Source organism: Danio rerio, chromosome 12 (genome assembly GCF_052040795.2).
Source record: "Danio rerio strain M-AB ecotype USA chromosome 12, GRCz13ab, whole genome shotgun sequence".
Taxonomy (NCBI): Eukaryota; Metazoa; Chordata; class Actinopteri; order Cypriniformes; family Danionidae; genus Danio; species Danio rerio.
The window spans coordinates 47,654,283-47,680,323 of record NC_141032.1 but is presented as its reverse complement, the minus strand read 5'-3'; the positions used below and the strand labels follow the sequence as shown (position 1 = coordinate 47,680,323).

General features: G+C 39.0%; 1 protein-coding gene across 2 annotated transcripts in view; it reads right to left on the bottom strand.

Annotated features, from left to right (window-relative positions):
• The window catches only part of adam12a (ADAM metallopeptidase domain 12a), a 245,472-nt gene that overhangs the window by 36,336 nt on the left and 183,095 nt on the right, over positions 1 to 26,041 (bottom strand). For both annotated transcript variants that reach the window (XR_015504576.1, XM_087276907.1), the window contains exons 12-16: positions 20,419 to 20,596; positions 14,246 to 14,335; positions 13,026 to 13,221; positions 9,475 to 9,583; positions 3,716 to 3,914 (exon numbers count right to left, since the gene is read on the bottom strand). Coding sequence is in view for 1 of the 2 variants with exons in the window: in XM_087276907.1 (XP_087133033.1) it covers positions 3,716 to 3,914; positions 9,475 to 9,583; positions 13,026 to 13,221; positions 14,246 to 14,335; positions 20,419 to 20,596 (772 nt within the window). In the remaining variant the exon portion in view is untranslated. The remainder of the gene's footprint in view (positions 1 to 3,715; positions 3,915 to 9,474; positions 9,584 to 13,025; positions 13,222 to 14,245; positions 14,336 to 20,418; positions 20,597 to 26,041) is intronic.

Sequence of the window (26,041 nt, the reverse complement as noted above, 5' to 3'; positions counted from 1 at the left end):
GCTCGCGAGCGCACAGGGGATCTTCACGCGCGCGCACATCATCATCTGTGCGCACGTATGGCGGCAAATAATGTGATAATTATATTGTACAAACATGATATTATATTGTAAGAACGTGAAAAGTATATTGTACAAACATGATATTATATTGTAAGAACGTGAAAAGTATATTGTACAAACATGATATTATATTGTAAGAACGTGATAATTATATTGTACAAACGTGATATTATATTGTAAGAACGTGATAATTATATTGTACAAACGTGATATTATATTGTAAGAACGTGATAATTATATTGTACAAACGTGATATTATATTGTAAGAACGTGATAATTATATTGTACAAACGTGATATTATATTTAAAGAACGTGATAATTATATTGTACAAACCTGATATTATATTTAAAGAACGTGATAATTATATTGTACAAACGTGATATTATATTGTAAGAACGTGATAATTATATTGTACAAACGTGATATTATATTGTAAGAACGTGATAATTATATTGTACAAACGTGATATTATATTGTAAGAATGTGATAATTATATTGTACAAACGTGATATTATATTGTAAGAACGTGATAATTATATTGTACAAACGTGATATTATATTGTAAGAATGTGATAATTATATTGTACAAACGTGATATTATATTTAAAGAACGTGATAATTATATTGTACAAACCTGATATTATATTGTAAGAACGTGATATTATATTGTACAAACGTGATATTATATTGTAAGAATGTGATAATTATATTGTACAAACGTGATATTATATTGTAAGAATGTGATAATTATATTGTACAAACGTGATATTATATTGTAATAACGTAATAATTATATTGTACAAACGTGATATTACATTGTAAGAACATTATAATTATATTGTACAACGTGATATTATATTGAACAAACGTGATATTATATTGTACAAACGTGATATTATATTGTAAGAACGTGATAATTATATTGTACAAACGTGATATTATATTTAAAGAACGTGATAATTATATTGTACAAACGTGATATTATATTGTAAAAACGTGATAATTATATTGTACAAACGTGATATTATATTGTAAGACCGTGAAAAGTATATTGTACAAACGTGATATTATATTGTAAGAACGTGAAAAGTATATTGTACAAACGTGATAAAGCTCAGATTTTTTTTTTACCTGGGTGGCAGCTCTACGCTTCCGTAAATATGAGCCCATGAGCCAACAAAATAACGCTTTTTTTTTTGTTGTAAATATTAGTTATGAAAATATATGAATTTTGTAAATACAAATGTGATGTTTGGCACTGAAATTAATTATTCAGATTAATTCAGTACTGAGTAAATCAAATCAAATCAAAGTTTATTTTTAGAGCACGTTCAATTACAACCTTTGGTCGACCAAGGTCCTGTATAAAAGCAGTAGCAGGTAAAACAGTAATACATTACCATAAAAACAGCAATATAAAACAATAGTAACAACAGTAAAAGTTTCCAAGAAAGAATCAATTTAGTATAGCCTGGAACCACAATTAGGGGGTATTAAATGCACTCGGGAAAAAGAGTCTTTATGTGATGAAAACGAGCCCACCAACTCGTCTTCAAGGGGGAAGAAATGTGAGTTCGTAAAAAAAAATGATGGCTTACTCGCAAAGCACTGTCGTGCAAGGTGATATTTATTTATAGTGCCAAAAAGTCCATCCACAGTGAAGATATTTACAAGTGCTAACAAAAAAATAGTAATAAAAAGTACCAAAGAAACAACAAACAGGAAAATAAAATCTGCAAAAATATACTCCAATTATATCTACAATAATAATAATAATAACAATAATATCAGGTATCCACAATATACTTGCTTGAGGCACCACAGTAGCACTCTTGCATCGACTTGGTTAACAAGTGTTGTAAGAAAGTTGGGCTCTGGCTTATATAGCCCAAACTCCCGCCCGTTTGTGGGCTAAACCATTCAACAGGTAAGTATTAAAACGTACAAATACACAAACATTAAATAACTTGACATTCAAGCCACACTTCACATTAAACACATAAAGAAAAAAATCCTTAATATATAATTAACAACAAAACATACATTTTCTTAATATAAATAAACACATAATACACACTTCATAAACACAAAACACCTATTTAACAAACATAATGGTTTCGTCAGCTTCCGATCGCAGTGCGCATGCGCACACAATCCCATTCATTCTTAAACCGGCACTTCCTATGTGCTCGGTTTGACCGATCGCGACCGGAAGCCTGACTACGCCCACACAGACAAACACCAAACAGAGAAGACAACACAACAGGTGAAGTGGAGGTGTATGAAATGCCTATGGATGACTTATGAATTGCGGGGAGTGGATTTATGGAAATATGACCATTTGCTATCGAGATCGCGTGTGCACCCGCTCCTCCGATAGCGGCAACGGCAGGGAGGAACATTATAATGAATGAATGAGGTAAGTGGGTCTGTGAGTATGTCTGCGTGTCAGCGCGTCTGTGTGTGTGTGTGTTTGCAAGTATGTGTGTGCGTGACAATGTGCGTGTGCGTACGAGAATGTGTGTGTGTGAATGCCAGTGCTGCTTTCCCAGCGGTGACAGTTAATGTGACTTTATCACACTTTAACACTGATTTAAAAACAGATAGAGTGGGTGCTATTCTGATTTTGAATGGTGACTTATTCCATAGTTTCGGATCCACAACTGCAAAGGCTCTATGGCCCCTGCATTTGAAACGGGATCGGGGTGTTTGCAATAGATGGCAGTCAGAATTTGATCTAAGCAATCGGGTTTGGGCCTTGGTAGTTATCAAATCAGAAAGACACGGTGGTGCTAGGTTATACAAAGTTTTATAAACATGAGTAAAATTTTATGGTCTATTCGGAACTTAACCGGCAATCAATGTACTGTAGTGATCACGATATTGGAGTGATGTGATGGAAGGATGGAACTTTGTGCTGTGCAGTGATCTTTTGAAGATCTGTGAGAACATGGGAGCCAGCTGGTCGGCACAGGTTCTCAGACAGGCTGGTGAAACACCGTCTGGGCCTGGTGCTTTCCTTCTCGTCTGTTTACTGATAGTGTGTTCAAAAGCACCAATTGACCCGCCCACCCACTTCCGTGGAACCGTTCTTCACTGGACTTGAACCCCTTTGTCGTGGTCAACTCCGCTCTGCTTCTCCGACGTACATGGTGAGCTACTGGACAAACTGGTAACAGCAAGAAAGCCGTCCATACAGAGGTAAGCGGTCAGTTGGTAAGCGTGAATAGGAAAGACGTCATACCGTCCTCGTAGCGTTCATTTTAAAGATGAAATGCAGCCATATATACCTCTGGCTACAAAATTCAGGATCTCTAGAAATGTATATACGGCCACATTTTCAGAATGAGCCTATGTTGTTGATTTTTTAACTCTTCCAAACTTTAAATATTAGTATTGTCTGAAGACATTGCATTTTTTATTTTACACAAAATAAATGCTCTAAATGACAACATTTTCATTTTACAATAAGAAGAAACATCATCAAGAGTTTATATATTAAAGCAGCAAATCAGTTTTACTCAAAATAAACTCATAATCGTGAAAATTAAGTTGCTTAAGATGCTGTTAATCAACATTCAGGTCAGATCTGAATGAGTTTGAGTTTGATTATAATAAGCTTCAGTAAGGCTCTGTTTTAATGCTATTTTTACCATGTTTTGTCCACACTTGGTGCCGGTGAGCACAAGTCCCGGATCCGGCATGTCGTCTCCTAGATAAACATGAGTCCCGCGGCACAAGATTCGTCCTCCCTCCTGAAGCGGGATGTTGGTTTCAATGGAAACGGCATTGGTGCCTATCACCGGCCGGTTGGCTCCACCCTGACACTGGATCTTCCCACATTTGGCATCTCTGGAAAACAACAGGAGGAAACTATTGGATGTGGGGAATGTGGAATTTCAGTAACACTTCATCCATCCATCCATCCATCCATCTCTCTGTCTTTCTCTCTGTCTGTCCGTCCGTCCGTCTATCTATCCATTTATCCATCTATCCATCTATCCTTCTATCCATCTATCCTTCTATCTATTCGTCTATCTATCCGTCTGACTGTCTGTCTGTCTGTCTGCCTGCCTGCCTGCCTGCCTATCTATCTATCTATCTATCTATCTATCTATCTATCTATCTATCTATCTATCTATCTATCTATCTATCTATCTGTCTATCTGTCTGTCTGTCTGTCTGTCTGTCTGTCTGTCTGTCTGTCTGTCTGTCCATCCGTTCATCCATCCATCCGTTCATCCATCCATCCATCCATCCATACATCTATCCTTCTATCTATCTATTTGTCTATCAATCCGTATACCTACCTACCTACCTACCTACCTACCTACCTACCTACCTACCTACCTACCTATCTATCTATCTATCTATCTATCTATCTATCTATCTATCTATCTATCTATCTATCTATCTATCTATCTATCTATCTATCTATCTATCTATCTGTCTGTCTGTCTGTCTGTCTGTCTGTCTGTCTGTCTGTCTGTCTGTCTGTCTGTCTGTCTGTCTGTCTGTCTGTCCATCCGTTCATTCATCCATCCGTTCATCCATCCATCCATCCATCCATCCATCCATCCATCCATCTATCCATCCATCCTTCTATCTTTCTATTCGTCTATCAATCCGTATACCTACCTACCTATCTATCTATCTATCTATCTATCTATCTATCTATCTATCTATCTATCTATCTATCTATCTATCTATCTATCTATCTATCTATCTATCTATCTATCTATCTATCTATCTATCTGTCTGTCTGTCTGTCTGTCCATCCGTTCATCCATCCATCCGTTCATCCATCCGTTCATCCATCCATCCATCCATCCATCCATCCATCCATCCATCTATCCTTCTATCTATCTATTTGTCTATCAATCCGTATACCTACCTACCTACCTACCTACCTATCTATCTATCTATCTATCTATCTATCTATCTATCTATCTATCTATCTATCTATCTATCTATCTATCTATCTATCTATCTATCTATCTATCTATCTATCTATCTATCTATCTAGCTCTCTGTCTGTCCGTCCATCCGTTCATCCATCCATCCGTTCATCCATCCATCCGTTCATCCCTCCATTCATTCATCCATCCATCCATCCATCATCCATTTGTCTATCTATCCATCTGTCTGTCTACCTACCTACCCACCTACTCATCCACTCTTCCATACATCCATCCGTCCGTCCGTCTGTCCGTCCGTCCATCTGTCTGTCTGTCTGTCTATCTATCCATCCATCCATCCATCCATCCATCCATCTATCTATCTATCTATCTATCTATCTATCTATCTATCTATCTATCTATCTATCTATCTATCTATCTATCTATCTATCTATCTATCTATCTATCTATCTATCTATCTATCTATCTAGCTAGCTAGCTAGCTAGCTAGCTTTCTGTCTGTCTGTCTGTCTGTCTGTCTGTCCGAATCACAGCACATCACAGCAAATCACAGCACATTATGTTAGCTGACCAATCAGAGTCTTTTGAGGGCGGTCTTTCGGAAGAACTAGGAAATATGACAGTCGTTTTCATGTTAGCTGAGTAGCTGTATATAATCAAAGTCAGATATATAAAAAAATAACATGATTTTTAACAAGTGAAGCACGAGCCCACGTTGCTTTGCATATTATAAACACAACCAAGCTTTAAAAATACACTCTGGACCACCCTTTAAAATGTTCTCTTTAATACCACATTTGTCATTTATTCTGTGAACTTTTAGTGAAGTTTACAAGTTTCTACTCAACATAACCTTGCTTTCTACCCAATCCAAACTGACCTGTGACCCATTTTTTGGATTGTGATCCACCAGTTATGAACTACTTCTCTAAATACTTCAGTAATGCCTCCTCATAGACCTAATAATAATATGAATCAGAGTTTCCCAGCGTGACACATACGTAGGGTTTTCACAGTGCCAAAGTGCATCCTCCACCATAACACTACCAGCACATGCATCTTTGATTCCAGCGCAGCCAAAACATAGAGAAATAATGAGGCATCCTCTCTGCTAAACACCAATTACTGCATTCACGGACTCTTTCTCACGCAGACCAGTCCAAAAATGAAGAAGTAGACGAACAGACAGACGGAGAACGACTTCAGTCTCTCTGGCCAAAATAAAGAGTCATTAGCAGCTGAAAACTGTCTCTCCGTCTGTCCACTTCAGTCATTACAGTAATTACTTCATCCAGCATATGATCCGTAAAGCACTTGATTAAGCAGCCGGTCTGAGCTCAATTAAAGCACAATGTATGACAGGTGTTACCTGCACATGCTAATTACTCTGACATTTTCCCCAGGCTTCTGTTCTCTGATTGTGTTGCTGTTTGTTTCGCTGCAGTGTTTGTTTTCTTTGCAGATTTTTTTATTCGTATTTTTTGGCATTCATATGCGATAGTCAGTCAATAAAGAACAAGGATAGGAATTAAACGCTGACTTAAAATATCTTTTATATCTAAAATGCAAATCACATTCAGCACATTTAAAACGTTTTAAGGATTTGAAGGCTCTTTTCATTCTCGGTCATGTTGAAATGCACTGACATAGCAGCAACTCAATGCATTTAGGCATGTAGACATGGTCAAGAAGATCTGCTGCAGTTCAAACTGAGCATCAGAATGGGGAATAAAGGGGATTTAAGTGACTTTGAACATGGCATGGTTGTTGGTGCCTGACAGGCTGGTGCAAATATTTCAGGAACTGCTGATTTGCTGGGATTTTCACGCACAACCATCTCTTCACATTACAGCCCATGTATTCAGAAGAGCATCTCTGAACACACAACACATTAAACCTATTGGGCTACAGCAGCAGAAGACCACACGGGGTGCCACTCCTGTCAGCTAAGAACAGGAGACTGAGGCTACAATTCGCACAGGCTCAGCAAAACTGGACAATACAAGATTGGAGAAACGTTGCCTGCTCTGATGAGTCTCCATTTCTGCTGCCACATTCGGGTGGTTGGGTCAGAATTTGGCATCAATTACATAAAAGCATGGATCCATCCTACCTTGTATCAATGGTTCAGGCTGGTGGTGGTGGTGTTGTAATGTTGTGGAGGAGATTTCTTGGGACACTTTTGGCCCATTAGTACCAATTGAGCATGGGGTCAACACCACAGCCTACCAGCCTAGTATTGCTGCTGACCATGTCCATCCCTTTATGACCACAGTGTACCCATCTTCTGATGGCTACTTCCAGCAGAATAACATGCCATGTCATAAAGCGCAAATCATCTCAGACTGGTTTCTTGAACATGACAATGAGTTCACTGTACTCAAATGGCCTTCACAGTCAACAGATCTCAATCCAATAAAGCACCTTTGGGCCTGGCCGGATTAAGAATGCACTGGGCCCTAAGGCTATAGCAAATGCAAGGGCCCACCTTTTTTACCTCACAAAAGTATATATATATATATATATATATATATATATATATATATATATATATATATATATATATATATATATATATATATATGTGTGTACAGTATGTATGTGTGTGTGTGTGTGTGTGTGTGTGTGTGTGTGTGTGTATATATATATATATATATATATATATATATATATATATATATATATATATATATATATATATATATATAGATATATGTATATATATATAGTTGTTGTAATTATTATTAATATTATTATCTAATTTTTCACCATTTTATTTATATTTGATTATTAAATATTTTTTCAATTTTATTAAAATAGGCATACAAGTATACAAAATTAAGTAACGACATAATATGAACTTTAAAGTTCAAACAAGCTGCAAAAATCATAAAAAAAAACAAACATTTGCAATACTTTCTCAATGGCTTTCAATAGTAGAATAGTAGAGGTTTTCCTTTAAAAAGGTTCTTTAGAACTTTAGCTGACCATAAAGCCCTGATGATATAATATCTTTAATATCAAAGCATCCTTATTTATTTATTATTTTTTTACTTGCTTACTTACTTACTTTATGTATTTATTTATTGTATCAGATATATTGTCTAATGAAAGCCAGCACCAATATTTCATTGCTTCATATTACTGTCGTTTTCATAAAAGGGGCACAAGTAAAAACTTTCATAAAAAGTTTGCTTTCTAACTGGTTCAGTTAGACTTACTGTAAAGCATAACCGAGTGTATTTACTTGAGATAGATACTCCGCAATGACGGAGATTGTGATAACTGCTTGTGAAGGCTATTTGAATTGTTCGCATGATGTCTCGGTGATATTGTGTGATGGAAGGATTGTGCGGGCACGCACCGGTTTGAGTCCAGCTGTAACCGGCGCGCGGCAGAGACAGCGCTTCAGTTATGAGTCCATTCAGTCTGATTTTGCCTATCCCAGCTTCTGTTCCTACATGTACAAGTGTCTCAATGTTGAAGAATGTTTATATTCTATATTTTGTTCTACAACGAGCTTGGTTAGCCTACCCTTGACTGGACGGTTCTCATGGTAGTGCTGAAATAAGGGGCTGTCCTGGGACATCTGATCACCCTTATGGGTGACTAAAACAGGGCTATTCAATATTCTGATTGGGCTACAGACACTCTGAGCCCCAGTTTAGCACTGGTGTTTTTGAACAGCAGCAAACCGAAATAAATACTTGACATTATTGATGAGAGAAAGCATAACGCAGATGTGTTTCCTGCATCATAGTGCAAATTAACTCTTCAGCCAATCAAGGGCCCCCTTCTTCCATGGGCCCTGAGGCTTCAGCCCCACCTAGCCCTTACATTAATCCGGCCCTGCCTTTGGGATGTGCTGGAACGGGAGATTTGCATCATGGATGTGGAGCAAAATCTCTGAGGAATATTTCCAGTACCTTGCTGAATCTATGACATGAAGGATTAAAGCAGTTTTAAAGATAAAAGGGGGTCCAACCCGGTACTAATAAGGTGTACCTAATAAAGTGGCCGGTGAGTGTAAATATGTTTTTTCTGCATATATAAAACATAAAACCCCATATAATATATTATAACATAATATAAACATTAAAAACACTTGTTTGAATTGCAATAATTATTAATAAAAGTAATGAATATATAATCCCCTAATACAAGTGTTGCTAGCTCAGGAAACATGCAAAACCTGAGGCCTTCATGTTTAATGATGTCAGATTTGTAATATATAATGCATTATTTATATTCACACACAATAATTACAAGCAAAGCTAAACTGCACTATATTTGCAAATGTCATGTCTGAAATTGGTAGTTTGTCATGTGTTTTATTGCGCTGTGTTTGCTGTGTGCCAGAGCAGAACTATAATTATGTGTAAATAAACAAGATCAGTCATAAAATGCATTATAAGCTGCATACATTTCCTACGTTTTTTCACCTATATTTAAACTCATGTTGGGCTCCAGCAATGCTCGATGTTTTCTCCTACCGTGCTTCACATTTGGCAAAGGAGCCTTTTGTGTCTTTTCCGCAGTTTCCGTATGGATCTCCTGCAGAGTTCACCCTTTCAAAACAGATCCCTGGAGCGGGTTTTGCACCTGCCAAACACACACACACACACACACACACACACACACACACACACACACACACACACACACACACGCACACACACACGCACACACGCACACACGCACACGCGCACACGCACACACGCACACACACACACACACACACACAAACACACACGCTTTTTAATCACAGCCTTTATTACCGATGTATGAACTGTTTTTACATACTGGCTCTATATATACACCAATTATTGAGTTATGATTTTATTGATCACATGTCTGGATGACACTAAATACAGGTGTAAATATTCTTACTTTAAGAGGTATTCAAATTATCTGCACAAACAACAACAAAAATAATGAATCAATTCCTAAAACAATAGCAATAATATCCTCTTAAATTTGCTGTATATTTAACAACAACAATAATAATCTATCTATCTATCTATCTATCTATCTATCTATCTATCTATCTATCTATCTATCTATCTATCTATCTATCTGTCCGTCCATCCGTTCATCCATCCATCCGTTTATCCATCTATCCATCCATCCATTCGTCTATCTATCCATCTGTCTGTCTACCTACCAACCCACCTACCCATCCATCCGTCCGTCCGTCCGTCCGTCCGTCCGTCCCTCTCTCTCTCTCTCTCTCTCTCTCTATCTATCTATCTATCTATCTATCTATCTATCTATCTATCTATCTATCCGATTGTCCTTCTGTCCGTCCGTCCATCCATCCATCTATCCATTCATCCATCCATCCGTCCGTCCGTCCCTCCGTCCGTCCACCCACCCACCCACCTATCCATCTATCCACCCAATCTATCTATACACACATATAATACAACCTGAACAAGTTTGTTAAATTAATATGAAAAAAAAACTGTTAAAATAAAAACATTGATTTTGAACAGATGATTTTATCCTTAGAATTGTTTTACTAATGTGGTAATGCTGTAAATGTGGAAGCAACCGAAACTGGGTCAGTGTCTTTATTGTGTTAAAGAGGTTTCACCTTGCTCACATTGGTTTGAGCACTACAATAAAACCTTTTCCTTCATACCACATGTCATTATGGCAACAAACTTGGCTACAAAACCAAAACTCAATCATTTACATCATTTATGATATAGTAGCTTCATGGATGAAGTCCAGTTTCTCTCTGTTTCTATCAGTGTTTCGTTTTTCAAATTATTCAATTTCCTTATTTAATTTGTAGAAATCAATGAATATCGAGGTCAAAAAAATAATTAAGATGCGTACACTTTGGTATATATTTTTACAGCAAACTAATAAGACAAATGTTGCAAAACGTCTAGCAAATTTAGCAAAAACTCACCACATAATCATTTTAGTCGCAAAAAATCTGATTTATATTCAGGAGGCACTGAATATAAGTGCAAATTGTATAAGTAGCACATCTTGTGTGTCTTGTTGAATCACTGAATTCCCCCACAACTGTAAGTCAATCTAAACAAAGAAATCTGCTAAATCAGTGGTCCCCAACCACCGGGCCACGAACTGGTACCGGTCCGTGGAACAACTGGTATCGGGCCACATAAGAAATCATAAATTATTTCTGTAGAAAATATTCCCCCCGCGACTTGGTTTCTTCCACTCACCCCCGTCATTTCACGTGAAATGGACTATGCCAACATCCACCACGGAGCGGGAAGAATGATCGCTAGAATTTCTAGGTGCGTTCGACATGAAGCTCAGCTGCAGCCGGTGATCAACGAGATTAGCCGAGCGCAGGCGGGGCGGAGTTGAAAACGGAGCCGTCAAGACGGACAGCTGGACACTTCGGGACTCAAAGTTGCTGCAGTCATGATGACCGATTACATGGCGTCATCATATTTTTTTGTTATTTTTATTTATAACAACAAAACATTTACAAATAAAACAGAATACAGTTTCTACAAACTGTAGTTCCTTTTTAAACAATAAGAGAGAATTATGAATAAAAGATATAACAAATGCATGAGAGAAATAAGAGGAAATGAGAGGTTAATATAAACATAAAAACGAACAGGTCTATTAAATACAAAGCAATAAGCATAAATTCTAGGAGTTAAACATCAATCTTTAGGCTAATACTTCTTGTTTGAATCTGCTAAAAAAGGGTTTACATATATGTACATTTATAGATAGAAAAATTTCCAATGTAAAAAGTAAAACAAGGTGTTTTGATTAGGTCTTAATAAATGACATCATTTTGGATAATGAATGAAATTTCAAAAAAGCATTTTAATCCAAAAAGATTGTGTTGAAAAGAACAAAAGGTAAAATAAGTGAGCTATGTAGAAGTTTCCAAGAAAGAGCAGGTAGCCTTTAAACTGCTAGACAGGAAATAAAATAGATATTTATATTATAATAATAAAACCATTTTATAATTATTTAATAAAATAGTTCATGGGCATGAATGCAGTAAATAGTCTGTATAAAAAAGTTAAAAATAAACCTGCGCAAACAAGCTAACCTTTATAACCAGATTATTTAACAAAAGATGATTACTGCAGTAAAATATTTGTAGTCTTTTAATAAGCAAGATGTGTACAGGATAGAGAGGGTGTGAAAAGTGAATTGTTTGTTTTGAAACTTTTGAATCGGAATTTGTCCAATTATAAACCTGAAATACACGTGTTTGTTGTCATGTGGTAAACTCGGCCAATCGTGTAATATCGGTGTCGTCATCAAAGCTCCTGCAGTCACTCTTCAGAAGCTGCACGGTCTGAGTTTGCCGTCTGATCTCGGAGCGCTGTCGCGGTACTTTGATGCCACATGTGACAGTCACGTGGCGTCGGCGCAGCATCAATCCGGACAAGATTTCTAACCAGAATGCACCGCTTTAAGACAGATTTCGATCGATCTGCGCAGCGCTGCATGAAGTCGAACGCACCTTCTCAGTGGTGGTTGTTCACAGTTTAAAGTTATAAAACAGGTATTATAGAGTGCAAATCAGCAGAGCATTTAAGGACTGTGCATATATGTGTGCGTGCATCGCTAAGTAAGTACCCGAAATCATTGCAATATGTATCTAAATAGAGTTTCACATAATCATACTCATTAGGGCTGTAACATGCCAATGCTTACATTTAATTCGGCTATACGGTTGTATTATTGTTAATATGTTCGTCAGTTGAGATGTTTGGCACAGATGTTATGTATTTGATGCATATAAACCTTGATTGAAACATAATCAGACCGTGATAATGCAACTAGCGCATGCGCACTGAGTTGTTCGTGATTAACCTGGATGCACGAGCGCAGCAGCTGTTCACGTGAAGACAACCCCCCCACCCCCACCCCCCTGACCCACACCGGTCCGTTGTAAAATTGACAAACGTTGACCGGTCCGCGGTGATAAAAAGGTTGGGGACCACTGTGCTAAATGACCAAATGTAAATGTGCAGACATTTGCAGTGTTTCCTCCAGGCCTGCAGGTCAGCGCAACTGTACTCACCCTGTCCCCATAGAGTGATGCACTGCTGCTCGTGTGTCTGGCAGATGCCGTTGTAACAGTGTCCGTCTACACCCTGACAAGAGTGTCCATCGTGCAGGTAAACGTTAGCAGGACAGTGAGGATCAGCGCCAGTGCAGAACTCCGGCAGATCACAAGAGTTACTTGACTCACGACACGGCGTCCCTGCAGGCTTCAACTACACACACACACACACACACACACACACACACACACACACACACACACACACACACACACAAAATCAACATCATCAAGATATTAAAGAGGTCATGAGCCGAGAAGCAAAATATTTTGGACATGTAAGGTCATTGCACTATAAAAACTAGAGCTGTGGTGAAAAATAATTCAGTAAATCGATTTTGAGCTCAGTTTTTAACAGCAGATGGCGCTGCATGCTGTACTATGCTTGCATCCAATAGGGTATATGCCGAGCTAGTGCTGTTCCCATGCTGATAAACTTCCGGTGACCTGTTATTGTTAGTTTTTTTCTATTTTAAACAATACCTTTTACAGCATTGATGTTGTAATGTAATCAAAATACATTCAGTTTAATAAACTTTGGCATTCATTTAGTTGCTCAAGCGCAAAACGAGACAAAAAGCTGTTTACTCCCACGCGTCGGTCAGAATCGGCAGACAAGCGCAGAAGCTCCATTAAATATACTGGGGTGAAATAAATGCTCATATTATGAAGACATGGCGGGGGGAAATGTAATTTAATGCAGTGCTTCTTGAACAATCTGACAACCAATTTATTTCAGATATCACTCAGCCAGTGGAAATCGCTGATTTTTAAGAAAACAGACCTTAAACGAGCCGTTTTTGCAATGGCAAACAGATCACAGGAAGCGCTTAACCCAGGTTACTAGCAAATTAAAAGTCCTATTAGCATGCTTCGGCATATACCCCATTGCTTATACATACTATTCATTCATTCATTTTCCTTCGGCTTAGTCCCTTATTTATCAGGGGTTGCCACAGCGGAATGAACCGACAACTATTCCAGCATATGTTTTACACAGTGGAAGCCCTTATGGGCACAACCCAGAACCGGGAAACCATACACTCTCGCATTCACACACACTTTTACACTACAGCCAATTAAGTTAATTCAATTAAATTCACTTATATGTGGCAAACCGGAGCACCTGGAGGAAACCCACGCGGACACGGAGAGAGCATGCAAACTTCAGCATTTACCTGACAGTTTTCACAACACTGTCCATGAGCACAGACGGCCTCCTCCTTCAGTGTGCATGTGCTGGCGTTACAGCAGGGATTCAGACACTCCTGCAAACACACACACACACACACACACACACACACACACTTGTTAAGCATGCTTGCACCAATATGCAGATAACTCAGAACATCGAATCTTCAGTTGACATGTGCATTTAATAATTTAAATATGATGATTAGTTTTGCTACATTCATTCATTTATTTTCCTTCAGCTTAGTCCTTTTATTAAATAGGGGACGCCACTGAGGAATGAACCGCCAACTAATCCAGCGTATGTTTTACGCAGCGGATGCCCTTCCAGCCATAACCCAACACTGGAAAACACCCATACACACTCCTTCACACACATACACTATGGTCAACTTAGCTTATTCAATTCACCTGTAACGCATGTCTTTGGACTGTGGGGAGTTTTGCTACGTCAGCAGTAAATATAGGGCTTCTCTAAATATGCAACATGTTAAATGTAGCATTTCTAACAACACAATCTCATGAATTTTGGGGTTAAATCTGAATAGCCTGAAAGGCGCATTATGTAAGTTTTGCCACTAGAGGGCATGCATTCGCAACAAACAAAGGAGCAACATGTTAAAGCATCTGTTGGGTCTTCCTGTTTTCTAACATAATAACTTGACACATTGAGAGATGCCATTAGCATGATCAGACAGAAATATAAAAAAAATAAATCATTAAAATAGCTTACTTCTCTGGATTTGAACATTCATTAAAACATTTGGAATAATGTACGTACATACAGATGTTACTACTTCAATGTGTTCCTTGTGCCGCCATTCATACCGCGGCGACGGCGGTACTTGATGCGCCAGCAGCATTTGACCGCTGGGTGGCACTTTCACCACAGATATTCAGCTTTGCCTTTTTACAATGCAAAACAGACTGTTCTGTAGGCGTAGCTTACTGTATGTGATGTGATGTGTTCAATTAAAATATAATTTTAATTTAGTTTTTCTGGTAATAGACATGCTCTTACACTATACTATGCTGTAGAAAAGATACATGGTTAGAAGTCAAAAAGCAAATATAAGAATTAAGTTATTAGCCTTCAGTGTCCGATTAAATTGCGTTGGGGTGAAAATAATGTTTTGATTTCTTTGACTATCATGGCAATGTTATTATCTCAAATCTTATTTGTACTAAATGTTTGTGCTTTCATTTTAGTTGTCTTTTACTTCTTCAATTCTATTTTCCAAAACGAATCCTCTTTGCACTTAAAAAGTTTACAATAAAGCGTGTTAACAAATTTTAAATGATTAATGAAGGAATTATAATGCTTTGACTTATTGTTTAATATCATTTACAAGCACAGTAGCTGCTGTATGGGCTATTTCTGTCCGTTCGCATCCCGTCCCTTTGCGCCCCCTGGCGGCTCATTCACAAACTGCGGTCATGCACTAAAAAACAGAGCGGCACCTATTTCAAACGGCGGCGGTACATGCTGCGGTGTTAATAGCCACTTTGAACTCTCACCTACTGTTAGTAAGTAAAACATATAACATTGTTATAGTGATTTTTTGGATATTTTAATGACTGAATTTAAATGATTATGCTTCAATATCTGCAATCACACACATCAATAACCAATAGAAAGGGTCATGTGTTTATGTGTTGGGCAAGTGTAAAGGCTCCTACACACCGGGACACTTTTCGTTTGCGTTTATCATTAGCATTTTACGAGACGTTTTTTCGTATTCAAACCCAATCGATTTTCACTGGCGTTAAGCAGAAGAGTACGCAAAATAACTCCTTGACGTTAGATGGCGCTACACAACTTTAAGCTTCCGACACCCACTTGTAACACAAAAAAGAGGAAGAGAGGAAGTTGACACGCTTGTTGTTACAGTTACTGGTAACTCGAACAAGCATAGATGGTTCAATTAGCAGCTCCAGCTCTAGCGATGAAGAAATGATTATTGTTCACAGAGAAATAAGCAGCTCCGCGTTCATATCGCCTTTGGGCATCTTCTTCAATGTGTGCTTGCATTGACAGTTTTGTGCTTGAGCGCCTCCAAGTGCTGTTTACAGTAACTTCAGCAGCTCCATGCACGTGAACAGAAGTGCCAACCTGATTGGTGGAGATGGTTTTAAAGCGGCGCGTCAAATAAAAAAAAAATGAGCATGAGGTGTTTCTTTTAAAATGACGCTTTTGCACCTGCCGTTTTGCGCGTTGGTGTGCGTGATCACATTGACGCCCTTTATATAGTCATGAGGCGTTAAACGTTGACGGAGAACGCAAGCAAAAACGTCACGGTGTGCACGGGCCTTAAGGGTGTGTGTCCACCGAAGTGTTTTTTTTTCCGTCAAGCTGAGGGTTTGTTTTTTGCGGTCAATGGTAGAAAGCTGAAAGTTAAAAAACGCAGCACTTTTGAGCTAGCCGTGCAATCACAGCGCAAGAGGGGCGGGACAATATCACACAACTGTCAACAAATAATCTTTTAAACACTACAGCGGAGATGCTTTGTTTTATGGCAAACAACTGAAACTACGTTCAAAATGTTTCTACAGTGCAAAAACACTTCGGTGGACACGCACCCTAAGTCGGTTTCACACCGCAAGCGCAAGCAGTGCTTTTTCGGTGTCCATGTTAACAGATTAGACCTTTCATACCGCACACAGAAGCAGCACGTCAGCATGAGGCGTGAGCGTCGCTGAATCAGCAGTGCAGAGATAGTTTCGTCATTTGGTCTATTTTTGTCCGCACACTTTGTTAAAGTGACAGTGCATTGATAATGACTAAAACACATTGAATGACAGTAAAAAGTTGCAATTTTACCCAATAAATGCATCAGTAATATCCACTGAAAAGCTGCGCACTGCAGATGCAGCTGTTGTGAAAGGCCAACGCCTGCGCGCTGCTTCTGCTCTCCATACGCGCTGCTCACGCATTGCTTTTGCTTGGGGTGTGAAACAGGTGTAAGGGTTAAAAATTCTGACTTCAGTCCTTTATTCATCTGGGGTTGCCACAGCAGAATGAACCAACTATTTCAACATCTTTTTTACGTATCGAATGCCCTTCTAGCTGCAACCCAGTACTGGGAAATACCTATACACACTCTTACATTCACACACACACTACAGCCAATTTAGTTCCTCAATTCCCCTATAGCACATGTGTTTGGACTGTGGGGGAAAACCGGAGCACCCAGAGGAAACCCACAGCATCACAGGGAGAACATGCAAACTCCACACAGAAATGCCAACTGGTCCAGCTGGGACTCAAACCAGTAACCTTCTTGCTGTGAGGCAGCAGTGCTAACCATTCAGCCAAATAAGTCTAAATAATTTCTCAGACATTTTTTGTTTTCTCAGACTGCTTGCTGTGTGGAAATCTGTCATTAGATGAGCACTACTGATGGATGCACAGACAGACACGTGTCATTGTTGCGTCTTTAAAATGCAAACTGCACCGGCAGCAACATTTCCACGAACAGATTTAAAGCCTCGGGAAACACCTGAAGCGCTGCTGCGACACAAACAAAAGCTTTTCTCTGCGGTGCTCCGGCGTGACAGATGCGTCTCCAGCTTTTTTTTATTTTACACCCGACTGCAGCTTTAAATCTGGAGGAGCGACTGCTAATGATGCACAACTCACTGGAGAGCAAGAGAGAGAAAAAATCACAGCACATATGCAGCGCTGGAGGACAACATGCACACGACTCAGTGAAAGATGTTTTCAGGCACAAGGGATGCAACTATGTTTTCAGTTCTGTACATCTAAAAAAAAAAAAATACAGAGCTGCTTTAATCATTGCATGTACAGAACACAAACAGATCTTTTATGCATGATTGTACATGATAACGATTGAGATATAGTTTTAGAAAACACTGTTAACTCAATATGTAGTCTCACTTAAGTGGTCCGAAACATTTATGAGTTTCTTTAATTTGCTGAACACAAAGTGAACTTTATTTTTAAACTAATTTCGAGAGGATCACATGCTTAAGATTGCTTGCAGTCGGCCCCGCATTATTCAATTTACGATTCACCAATCAGACGATTACTAAGCCACTATAAATACCCTCAGTTCCATATGACAGCCATCTTCTTTTTGAAGAACCCCAAGGATCTTATGAGTTCTCTCCAAGGACAGCATGTCAAAACAAGCTTCATAATCAACCATCAGCTAAGTGTGTGAACTCTTGAAGGAAGATATTTTGAAGAAAGCTGGAAAAATTATCTTTTGTGTTTAACAGAAGAAAGAAACTCATTTGAATTTGAAACAAGTAAAGGGAGAGTAAATAGAGGCCGAAAGTTCATTTTAGGGTGAACTATACCTTTTTATTTTAAATTTTAAAAGCTGTAAATGCTTTAAAAAATAAACTTTCATTTATTCATTCATTTTCCTTCAGCTTAGTCCCTTTATTCATCAGGGGTCACCAAAGAGGAATGAACTGCCAACTTATCCAGCAAATATTTTACACAGCGGATGCCCTTCCAGCCGCAACCCAGTACTGGGAAACACCCATACACTCTCATTTACACACACACACATACACTACAGCCAATTTAGTTTTTTCAATTCCCCTATAGCGCATGTGTTTGGACTGTGAGGGAAACCGGAGCAATCCAAGGAAAGCCATGCCAAAACAGAATATGCAACTCCACACAGAAATGCCAACTGACCCAGCTGGGACTCGAACCTGCTGTGAGGTGAAAGTGCTTACCACTGCGCCACCGTGACACCCATAATAAAGATATAGTTCTAAAAAACCATTGACTTCCATAGTAGGAAAAAACACATACTATTGAAGTCAATGGTAATAGGTTTTCAGCATTCTTCAAATGATCTTCTTTTGTGTTTAACAGAAGAAAGAAACTCATAAAGGAGAGAGTAAAGGGAGAGTAAATAGTGACAGAATTTTAATTTTAAGGTGATCTATCTATCTATCTATCTATCTATCTATCTATCTATCCATCCATCCATCCATCCATCCATCCATCCATCCATCCATCCATCCATCCATCCATCCATCCATCCATCCATCCATCCATCCATCTATCTATCTATCTATTTATCTATCTGGGTTAGCGAAGCCGTGATTAAATTTATTTGAATAATCAATGTTATCCCAACTCAAATGGATTAAGTTAAAATTTTTAAATTTTTTATTATAAATTTAAGTGGATTGAAGATAACACTATTGAGTTGTCAAAAAAAAAAACTCCAGAATCGTGTTGTCTCAGCTCATTTGAACTAAGTAGTTTGAACAGGCTGCAAAAATTTGTTTTTGAGTGTTGTCTCTAATTTCTTAGATACTTCATAAATTGTGTACAGAATTAGCTTTTATTTGAGCAATTCTTAAATAATTAGAGAAATGCTTTTTCTTAAGAAAATAATTTAAATGGAATATAAAAACTTTTTAAACAAACAATTGCTTGATATATATATATATATATATATATATATATATATATATATATATATATATATATATATATATATATAAGCAATTTAGGTTTAGTTTTCCCCTCTGCTGTGCTGAAAATCTATTTAAAACTGTCAAACACAGCAAAAGGTACTAATAAAATAAAAGTAACAAAATTAAATAAAATGTTTTTGTGCTTCATCACACAGTGGGTAGCATGTTTGCCTCACAGCAAGAAGGTCGCTGGTTCGATCCTCGGCTCAGTTGGCGTTTCTGTGTGGAGTTTGCATGTTCTGCCTGCGTTCGCGTGGGTTTCCTCCGGGTGCTCCGGTTTCCCCCACAGTCCAAAGACATGCGGTACAGGTGAATTGGGTAGGCTAAATTGTCCGTAGTGTATGAGTGTGTGTGTGGATATTTTCCAGAGATGGGTTGTGGCTGGAAGGGCATCCGCTGTGTAAAAACTTGCTGGATAAGTTGGCGGTTCATTTCGCTGTGGTGACCCCGGATTAATAAAGGGACTAAGCCAAGAAGAAAATGAATGAATGAATGAATGAACGCTTCTACGCAACACACACTCTCTCAGACACACACACACACACACACACGCACACACACACACACACACACACACACACACACACACACACACACACACACACACATACACATACACATACACACACACACACATACACACACACACACACACACACACACACACACACACACACACACACACGTGTACCTCCAGATCTCCACAGTCACATTGCTCTCCCTCCTCCACATATCCGTTTCCACACTTCTGTCCTCCATAAAGCACCTTTACTTCCGGCATGTTGAACAAACACATGCCCACACCTTTCTCCAAACTTGCCGCCAGATCCTTCTTACTGCACGTGCTGAAGACCGTCGGGAAAGGGTACCTAAGAAAGACGAAACCCGAAAAACAGCACATCAGTGGTGATTTCAAACCTGCGACTTTGTTTTAGAGCAAACCTGTAAACAAAAAAACAAAAACAAAAAACCCAACAATCTCCACAAGAAGACTAATTTTTATTTTTTTTACTATCAACATACACACAAGTTGTAGTATCAACTTTTGTTACTATCAACCTATGCACAGGCTGTAAAGGCCCCGTCCTCTTCTAGAAAAGGGGCAGAGCAGAGCAGCTCATTTGCATTTAACGACACACAACACAAATCTGCATTTTTGTTAAATGTAAAGGCTCCACCCTCTTCTGGAAAGAGGGCGGACCGCAGTATCTCATTTGCATTTAAAGAAGCGCACACAAAAAAATCTAGTTTTGATTCCACTCTAGAAGGTGCATTCACAGCAGATAATAAATGTTGTGAAGACCCTTTTTTGGAGCTAAACAGTCACTTTTATTATACTTTGTAAGTAATGCGATCTCCACAAAGAAGACCATTCAATATTTTAATTACTTTCAACATATGCACAGGCTGTACTTTCAACTTTAGTTACTATCAACATTTGCACAGGCTGTAAAGGCTCCGCCCTCTTTTGGAAAAGGGATGGAGCACAGAAGCTTATTTGCATTTAAAGAAGCAAAGCACACAAAAAGATGAATATCCGAATATCCGATGATTATCCCTCGGGGCGAAACAAGTAAAAAATAAGAGGGGGAAGCCAAAAATCACGTTACAAAAGTTTTATTTAAGCCCACTGTGATCAAACATTAGGCAAGAACGCCCCGCCAACTCGCACGCCGCTGGTCTCCGTCCCAACCCTTAGCCGGAAGAATCAGACTCCCAAACAGTGGCAGGACGCTGATAAAGGAGCGCTCACTTAGACTCAGGTGTTCCCCATCCACCTGATTATGCCCCGCAATGTTACAGCGCATCTGTAGAGGGAGCAAAACAGACACACAGACAGACACGGAAGACAAATGACAGCGCAGCAGGCGTCACACTACGTTTGAAGAAGTACAACCCCAGAAGTTGCATTTACAGAAATTACTATTCAATTTTGTTACTTTTAACATATGCACAGGATGAAAAGGCTCCACCCCCTTCTGGAAAATGAAAATTCGACATGTTTGATTCCGTACCAGAAGGTGAATTTACAGCAGAAAATAATGCAAAATGAGTTGCTGATCGTCGCCCCTTTTCCTGAAGAAGGTGGAGCCTTTACAACCTGTGCATATGTTGATAGTAGCTTAATTGAATAGTGTTCATTCATGACAAATTTTGTTAAAAAAAAAAATTATACGATCTCTGCAAAGAAAACTGAATATTAACTTTTGTCAACATACAGTTGAATTATTAGCCCGCTTGAATTATTAGCTCCCCTGTTTTATCCCCTGATTTCTTCAACACTAAATATAATTGTTTTAATAACTCATTTCTAATAACTGATTTGTTTTATCTTTGCCATGATGGCAGGAAAATATTTGACTAGATATTATTCAAGACACTTCTATACAGCCTAAAGAGACATTAAAAGGCTTAACTAGGTTAATTAGGTTAACTAGGCAGGTTAGAGTAATTAGGCAAGTTATTGTATAATGTTGGTTTGTTCTGTACACTATTGAAATACAATAGCTAAAAGGGGCTAATAATTTTGACCTTAAAATGGAAAAAAAAAAATTAAAAACTGCTTTTATTCTAGCCGAAATAAAACAAATAAGAGTTTCTCCAGAAGAAAAAATATTATCAGACATACTGTGAACATTTCATTGCTCTGTTAAACATCATTTTGGAAATATTTAAAAAAGAAAACAAATCGAAGGGAGTAATAATAATAAGCTAATAATTCTGAATTCAATCGTATGCACACATGAATGGACCAATCAGATGATGGAACTCCTGCCAAGAGATTGACGTTATCCTGTAAGTGCTGATTGGCACCAGGACTGAAACTGTTTCCAGAGGGTAGAACAGCGAGCGATAAGAGATATTTATGAGTGCTGGACCTGTAAGAAACCCCACTGACTGCATTCAGCAGATCCCCTGAGCTGTGAACTGGAGAAGCGGGAAGTGTTTGTGTGAGCGTGTGCCAACTCTTCAAAACACACATGGCTCAGTTCAGCTGCATTTGGACTGAATTATCCGGCAAATCAAGATTCAAGCAGACCTGGTGTTTGTTCATTTTATTCACAGTTATCATTATTGCAACCTAGCTGCCATATTAGCAAACACCTTAGCTACTCCTTAGCAATGATATTGTAAATAAACGAAACACATATGGCTGTGTCTGAAACTGCCTACTACTTGAGTAGATTCTACATTTGAGTTTGAGTTTACTACACGACCCTTAGAAAAGCAAGTGGTGCTCGCTGCAGAGCCATTTGGGCGAGCTGAGCTCCAGCGAGGGGAAGCTTGAGCTTGAGCTCCACCTTTTTTGCACTTCTTCTAAGTGTGATGTCACTGGGGGTAGGGTTAGGGGTGGGGTTGGTGTACGCATTAAAACAGCTTACAGGAGGCAGAACGAGAGCTCATGCTCCCCCTTGCAGGAGCTCAGCTCTGCTCAAATGGCTCTGCAGCGAGCACCCTCTCTAGAAAAGTGCAATCCAAATCAGTGATTCCCAAACTGGAGGACAAACACAGGACAATGACAGAGCCAGAGGGTCGCTTGGTGATTTCTAAAAGTCAAATAAAATTTTATGAAGCTATTAGAATTACCATATTTTATCCATAACCCACACAAGATAGAGATAGTAGTTAATAGTTACATAAAAAACAACATGCAAATGTAAAGAACCGGGCTTCAGCATTAACGCTTGACAGAGGCCGTGTCTGAAGGTGGGGCTGACGCAATCATCATAGCAGCGTCAGCCAATGAAATTAGTCTGCAATTGGCTAAAGTCTGAGCTGGTGTATTTGCATAAAGCGATCTGATTGGCTGACGCTTCCGTTGGTGCTTGAAAAGTTGAGAAAGTCCCAACTTCTGCAGTGAGCAGCGGCGCCGACGGATCCACAACACAGCTTGGCAACGCCTCATGTCACAAATTCAAAGTGAATTGGAAGCGTTGACGGGGGCGTCAGCCTTACACTAGATTAAAATTACAGCAATAGTGTCAGATGTAGCAGATTGATTTTATAGCACCAGATTAAACTATCTGACACCTTTATGGCAAAATCCCAGTAGATCAGCAGTTTCTGAAATACTCAGAGCAGCCCGTCTGGGACCAACAACCGTGCCATGTTCAAAGTCACTTAAATCACCTTTCTTCCACATTATGATGCTCGGTTTGAACTGCAGCAGATCATCTCTAAATGCATTGAGATGCTGCCATGTGATTGGCTGAGTATAAATTTGCATTAACGAGCAGTTGGACAGGTGTACCTAATAAAGTGGCCAGTATACACCCTGGGGCTAGACAAAAAAACCCGAAACGCCTGGTTTTAGACCACAATAACTCGTTAGTATAATGTAGGGCAGCTCCTTTTGGGGTCAACACAGCATCAACTGGTCTTGGGAATGACAGATACAATTCCTTCACAGTTGCCGGAAGGATTTTGAGTCATTCTTCTTGCAGAATAGTGGCCAAGTCATTACATGATGCTGGCTGAGGAAAACTTTGCCCACATTAAGTATGATTTTTAATAATGAGTACAACTAGGTCATGCCCATGTTATTATACAAATTATTGCCTTTGTCAACCACTAAAACCAGTAAACACACACACATCAGTATGCTGAAGTGTGAACTCTAATGTGTGTGTTTCTCCGATGTAAAACTAATAACACGCCTGTTGTTGCTTGTTTTCCTCCGCAGGGCTGAAGATTGCCATGTGATTGTGATGAGATTGTGATCGAGTAATAGCTCTTGAATTATTGAAATTGTTTGGCACAGGCAGGTTTGATTGGCTCTGATGTGATTGTGAAGTGTTTGTATGCGAGATGTCACACGCAAAGAAACATCTGTCCATGCTGTCAAACACAGAAACTGCTGTCATCCGAACAGGTCGCCCGGATCTGCTCTGAATTTCAAACATCAGTCTGGAACAGAGACCAACACAACATATGACTGCATGAAATGACTCATATAGAGCCAATCTGTCCATGTTTTTCAGCACATGTTGTGTACTGGATACAGGTTTGTCAATTAGCCTAACTAATACAGCTTGATTTGTCAGCACTGTGTAAATAGTCTGCTCAACATTTACAGTACAAGCTAATTATTAGGAGTGGTTGACATCAGTAACTGTTATAATTGATCTGATGCTAAATAATATTAGCCATTGTATGCTGTTGGGGATGTTTCCATCCAGCTTTCTCTTTTTAGTAAATAGAATGACTTTTGGTGACAAAAATTAAATCAAATTTTCTCTAGAATTCATCAACGCACTCAGGGAAATTAACACTCTTTCATTATGTTAGGGGCTGTTTTTGCCCCATTGACTTTTGATTAAAAAGACATTTACTGATTGCAAAGCCATGACAGCAAAAACAGCCACGAACATAATGAAAGGGTAGAAAATTCGTAGTCAATCTATGCAGTGGCGTAGCGCAAAATGCGGAGGCCCCCCTGCAGGGATCGCTGACAGGGCCCCCTGATGAAGTCGGCGGGGGGGATACGTCATACGTCAATTTGCATATCACTGACATCATCACGTTCTACCATTTGTTTGTTTAACAGCCTATGGTTAATAAAGGGGTATTTATAATTGCACTACACTTTATATAAGCATGTTTATTTAACTAAATTTTATTGCTGTTTGAATACAGTATATAATTATAGATGTGTAACGTTAGTGAATGTGCAGTAATCTCTCATGTGTAATAAACTTAGACAAGTTCAGAAACTGTCACTAAAATAGCCTATCTGTGATTGTGAACAAAAAAAGAATAAACGGTCCAAATAAATTGTTAAAATAAAGGAGAAGTAGATCGGTTTGACTGTACAAGGGAAATACCTTCACACTGCCTGTGCTAAATCATTTGTCACCGGTACGCAGAGGGGTGATCTGCTCTCAGGCTGCAGGTGGGAGAGGCTGCTGTAGAGGACTGACTGGGCCGCCTGTCAGTGTTGTGAGGCGGGGGAGGGGCCGGCGGTATCACACGCAGCTCGTTGAGAAGAGTAGGGACGGTACAGTATGGACAAATGACAGTCTAAAAAAATCTCCAATAACACACAAAATAGTCGCTAGATTTGTCGCTAGGGGGCTCTGAAAAGTGGCCAAAAGTCGCTAAGTTGGCAACATTGGCGGCAAGCAATCAGAATGAAGTAGTCCACCGCTTGAGAGGTGTTCAGAGAACACAGACCTGTGAACTTTGGTTCCGACCACAGTTGTTCCCAAGAGTTTGATTATTGCGGTTGCTGGATTTTCAATTATTGAAAATCGCGACGACGCGGGGCCCCCTAATCACGCGGGCCCTCCCCCGCGGCGCGTGCCCTGCGGGCC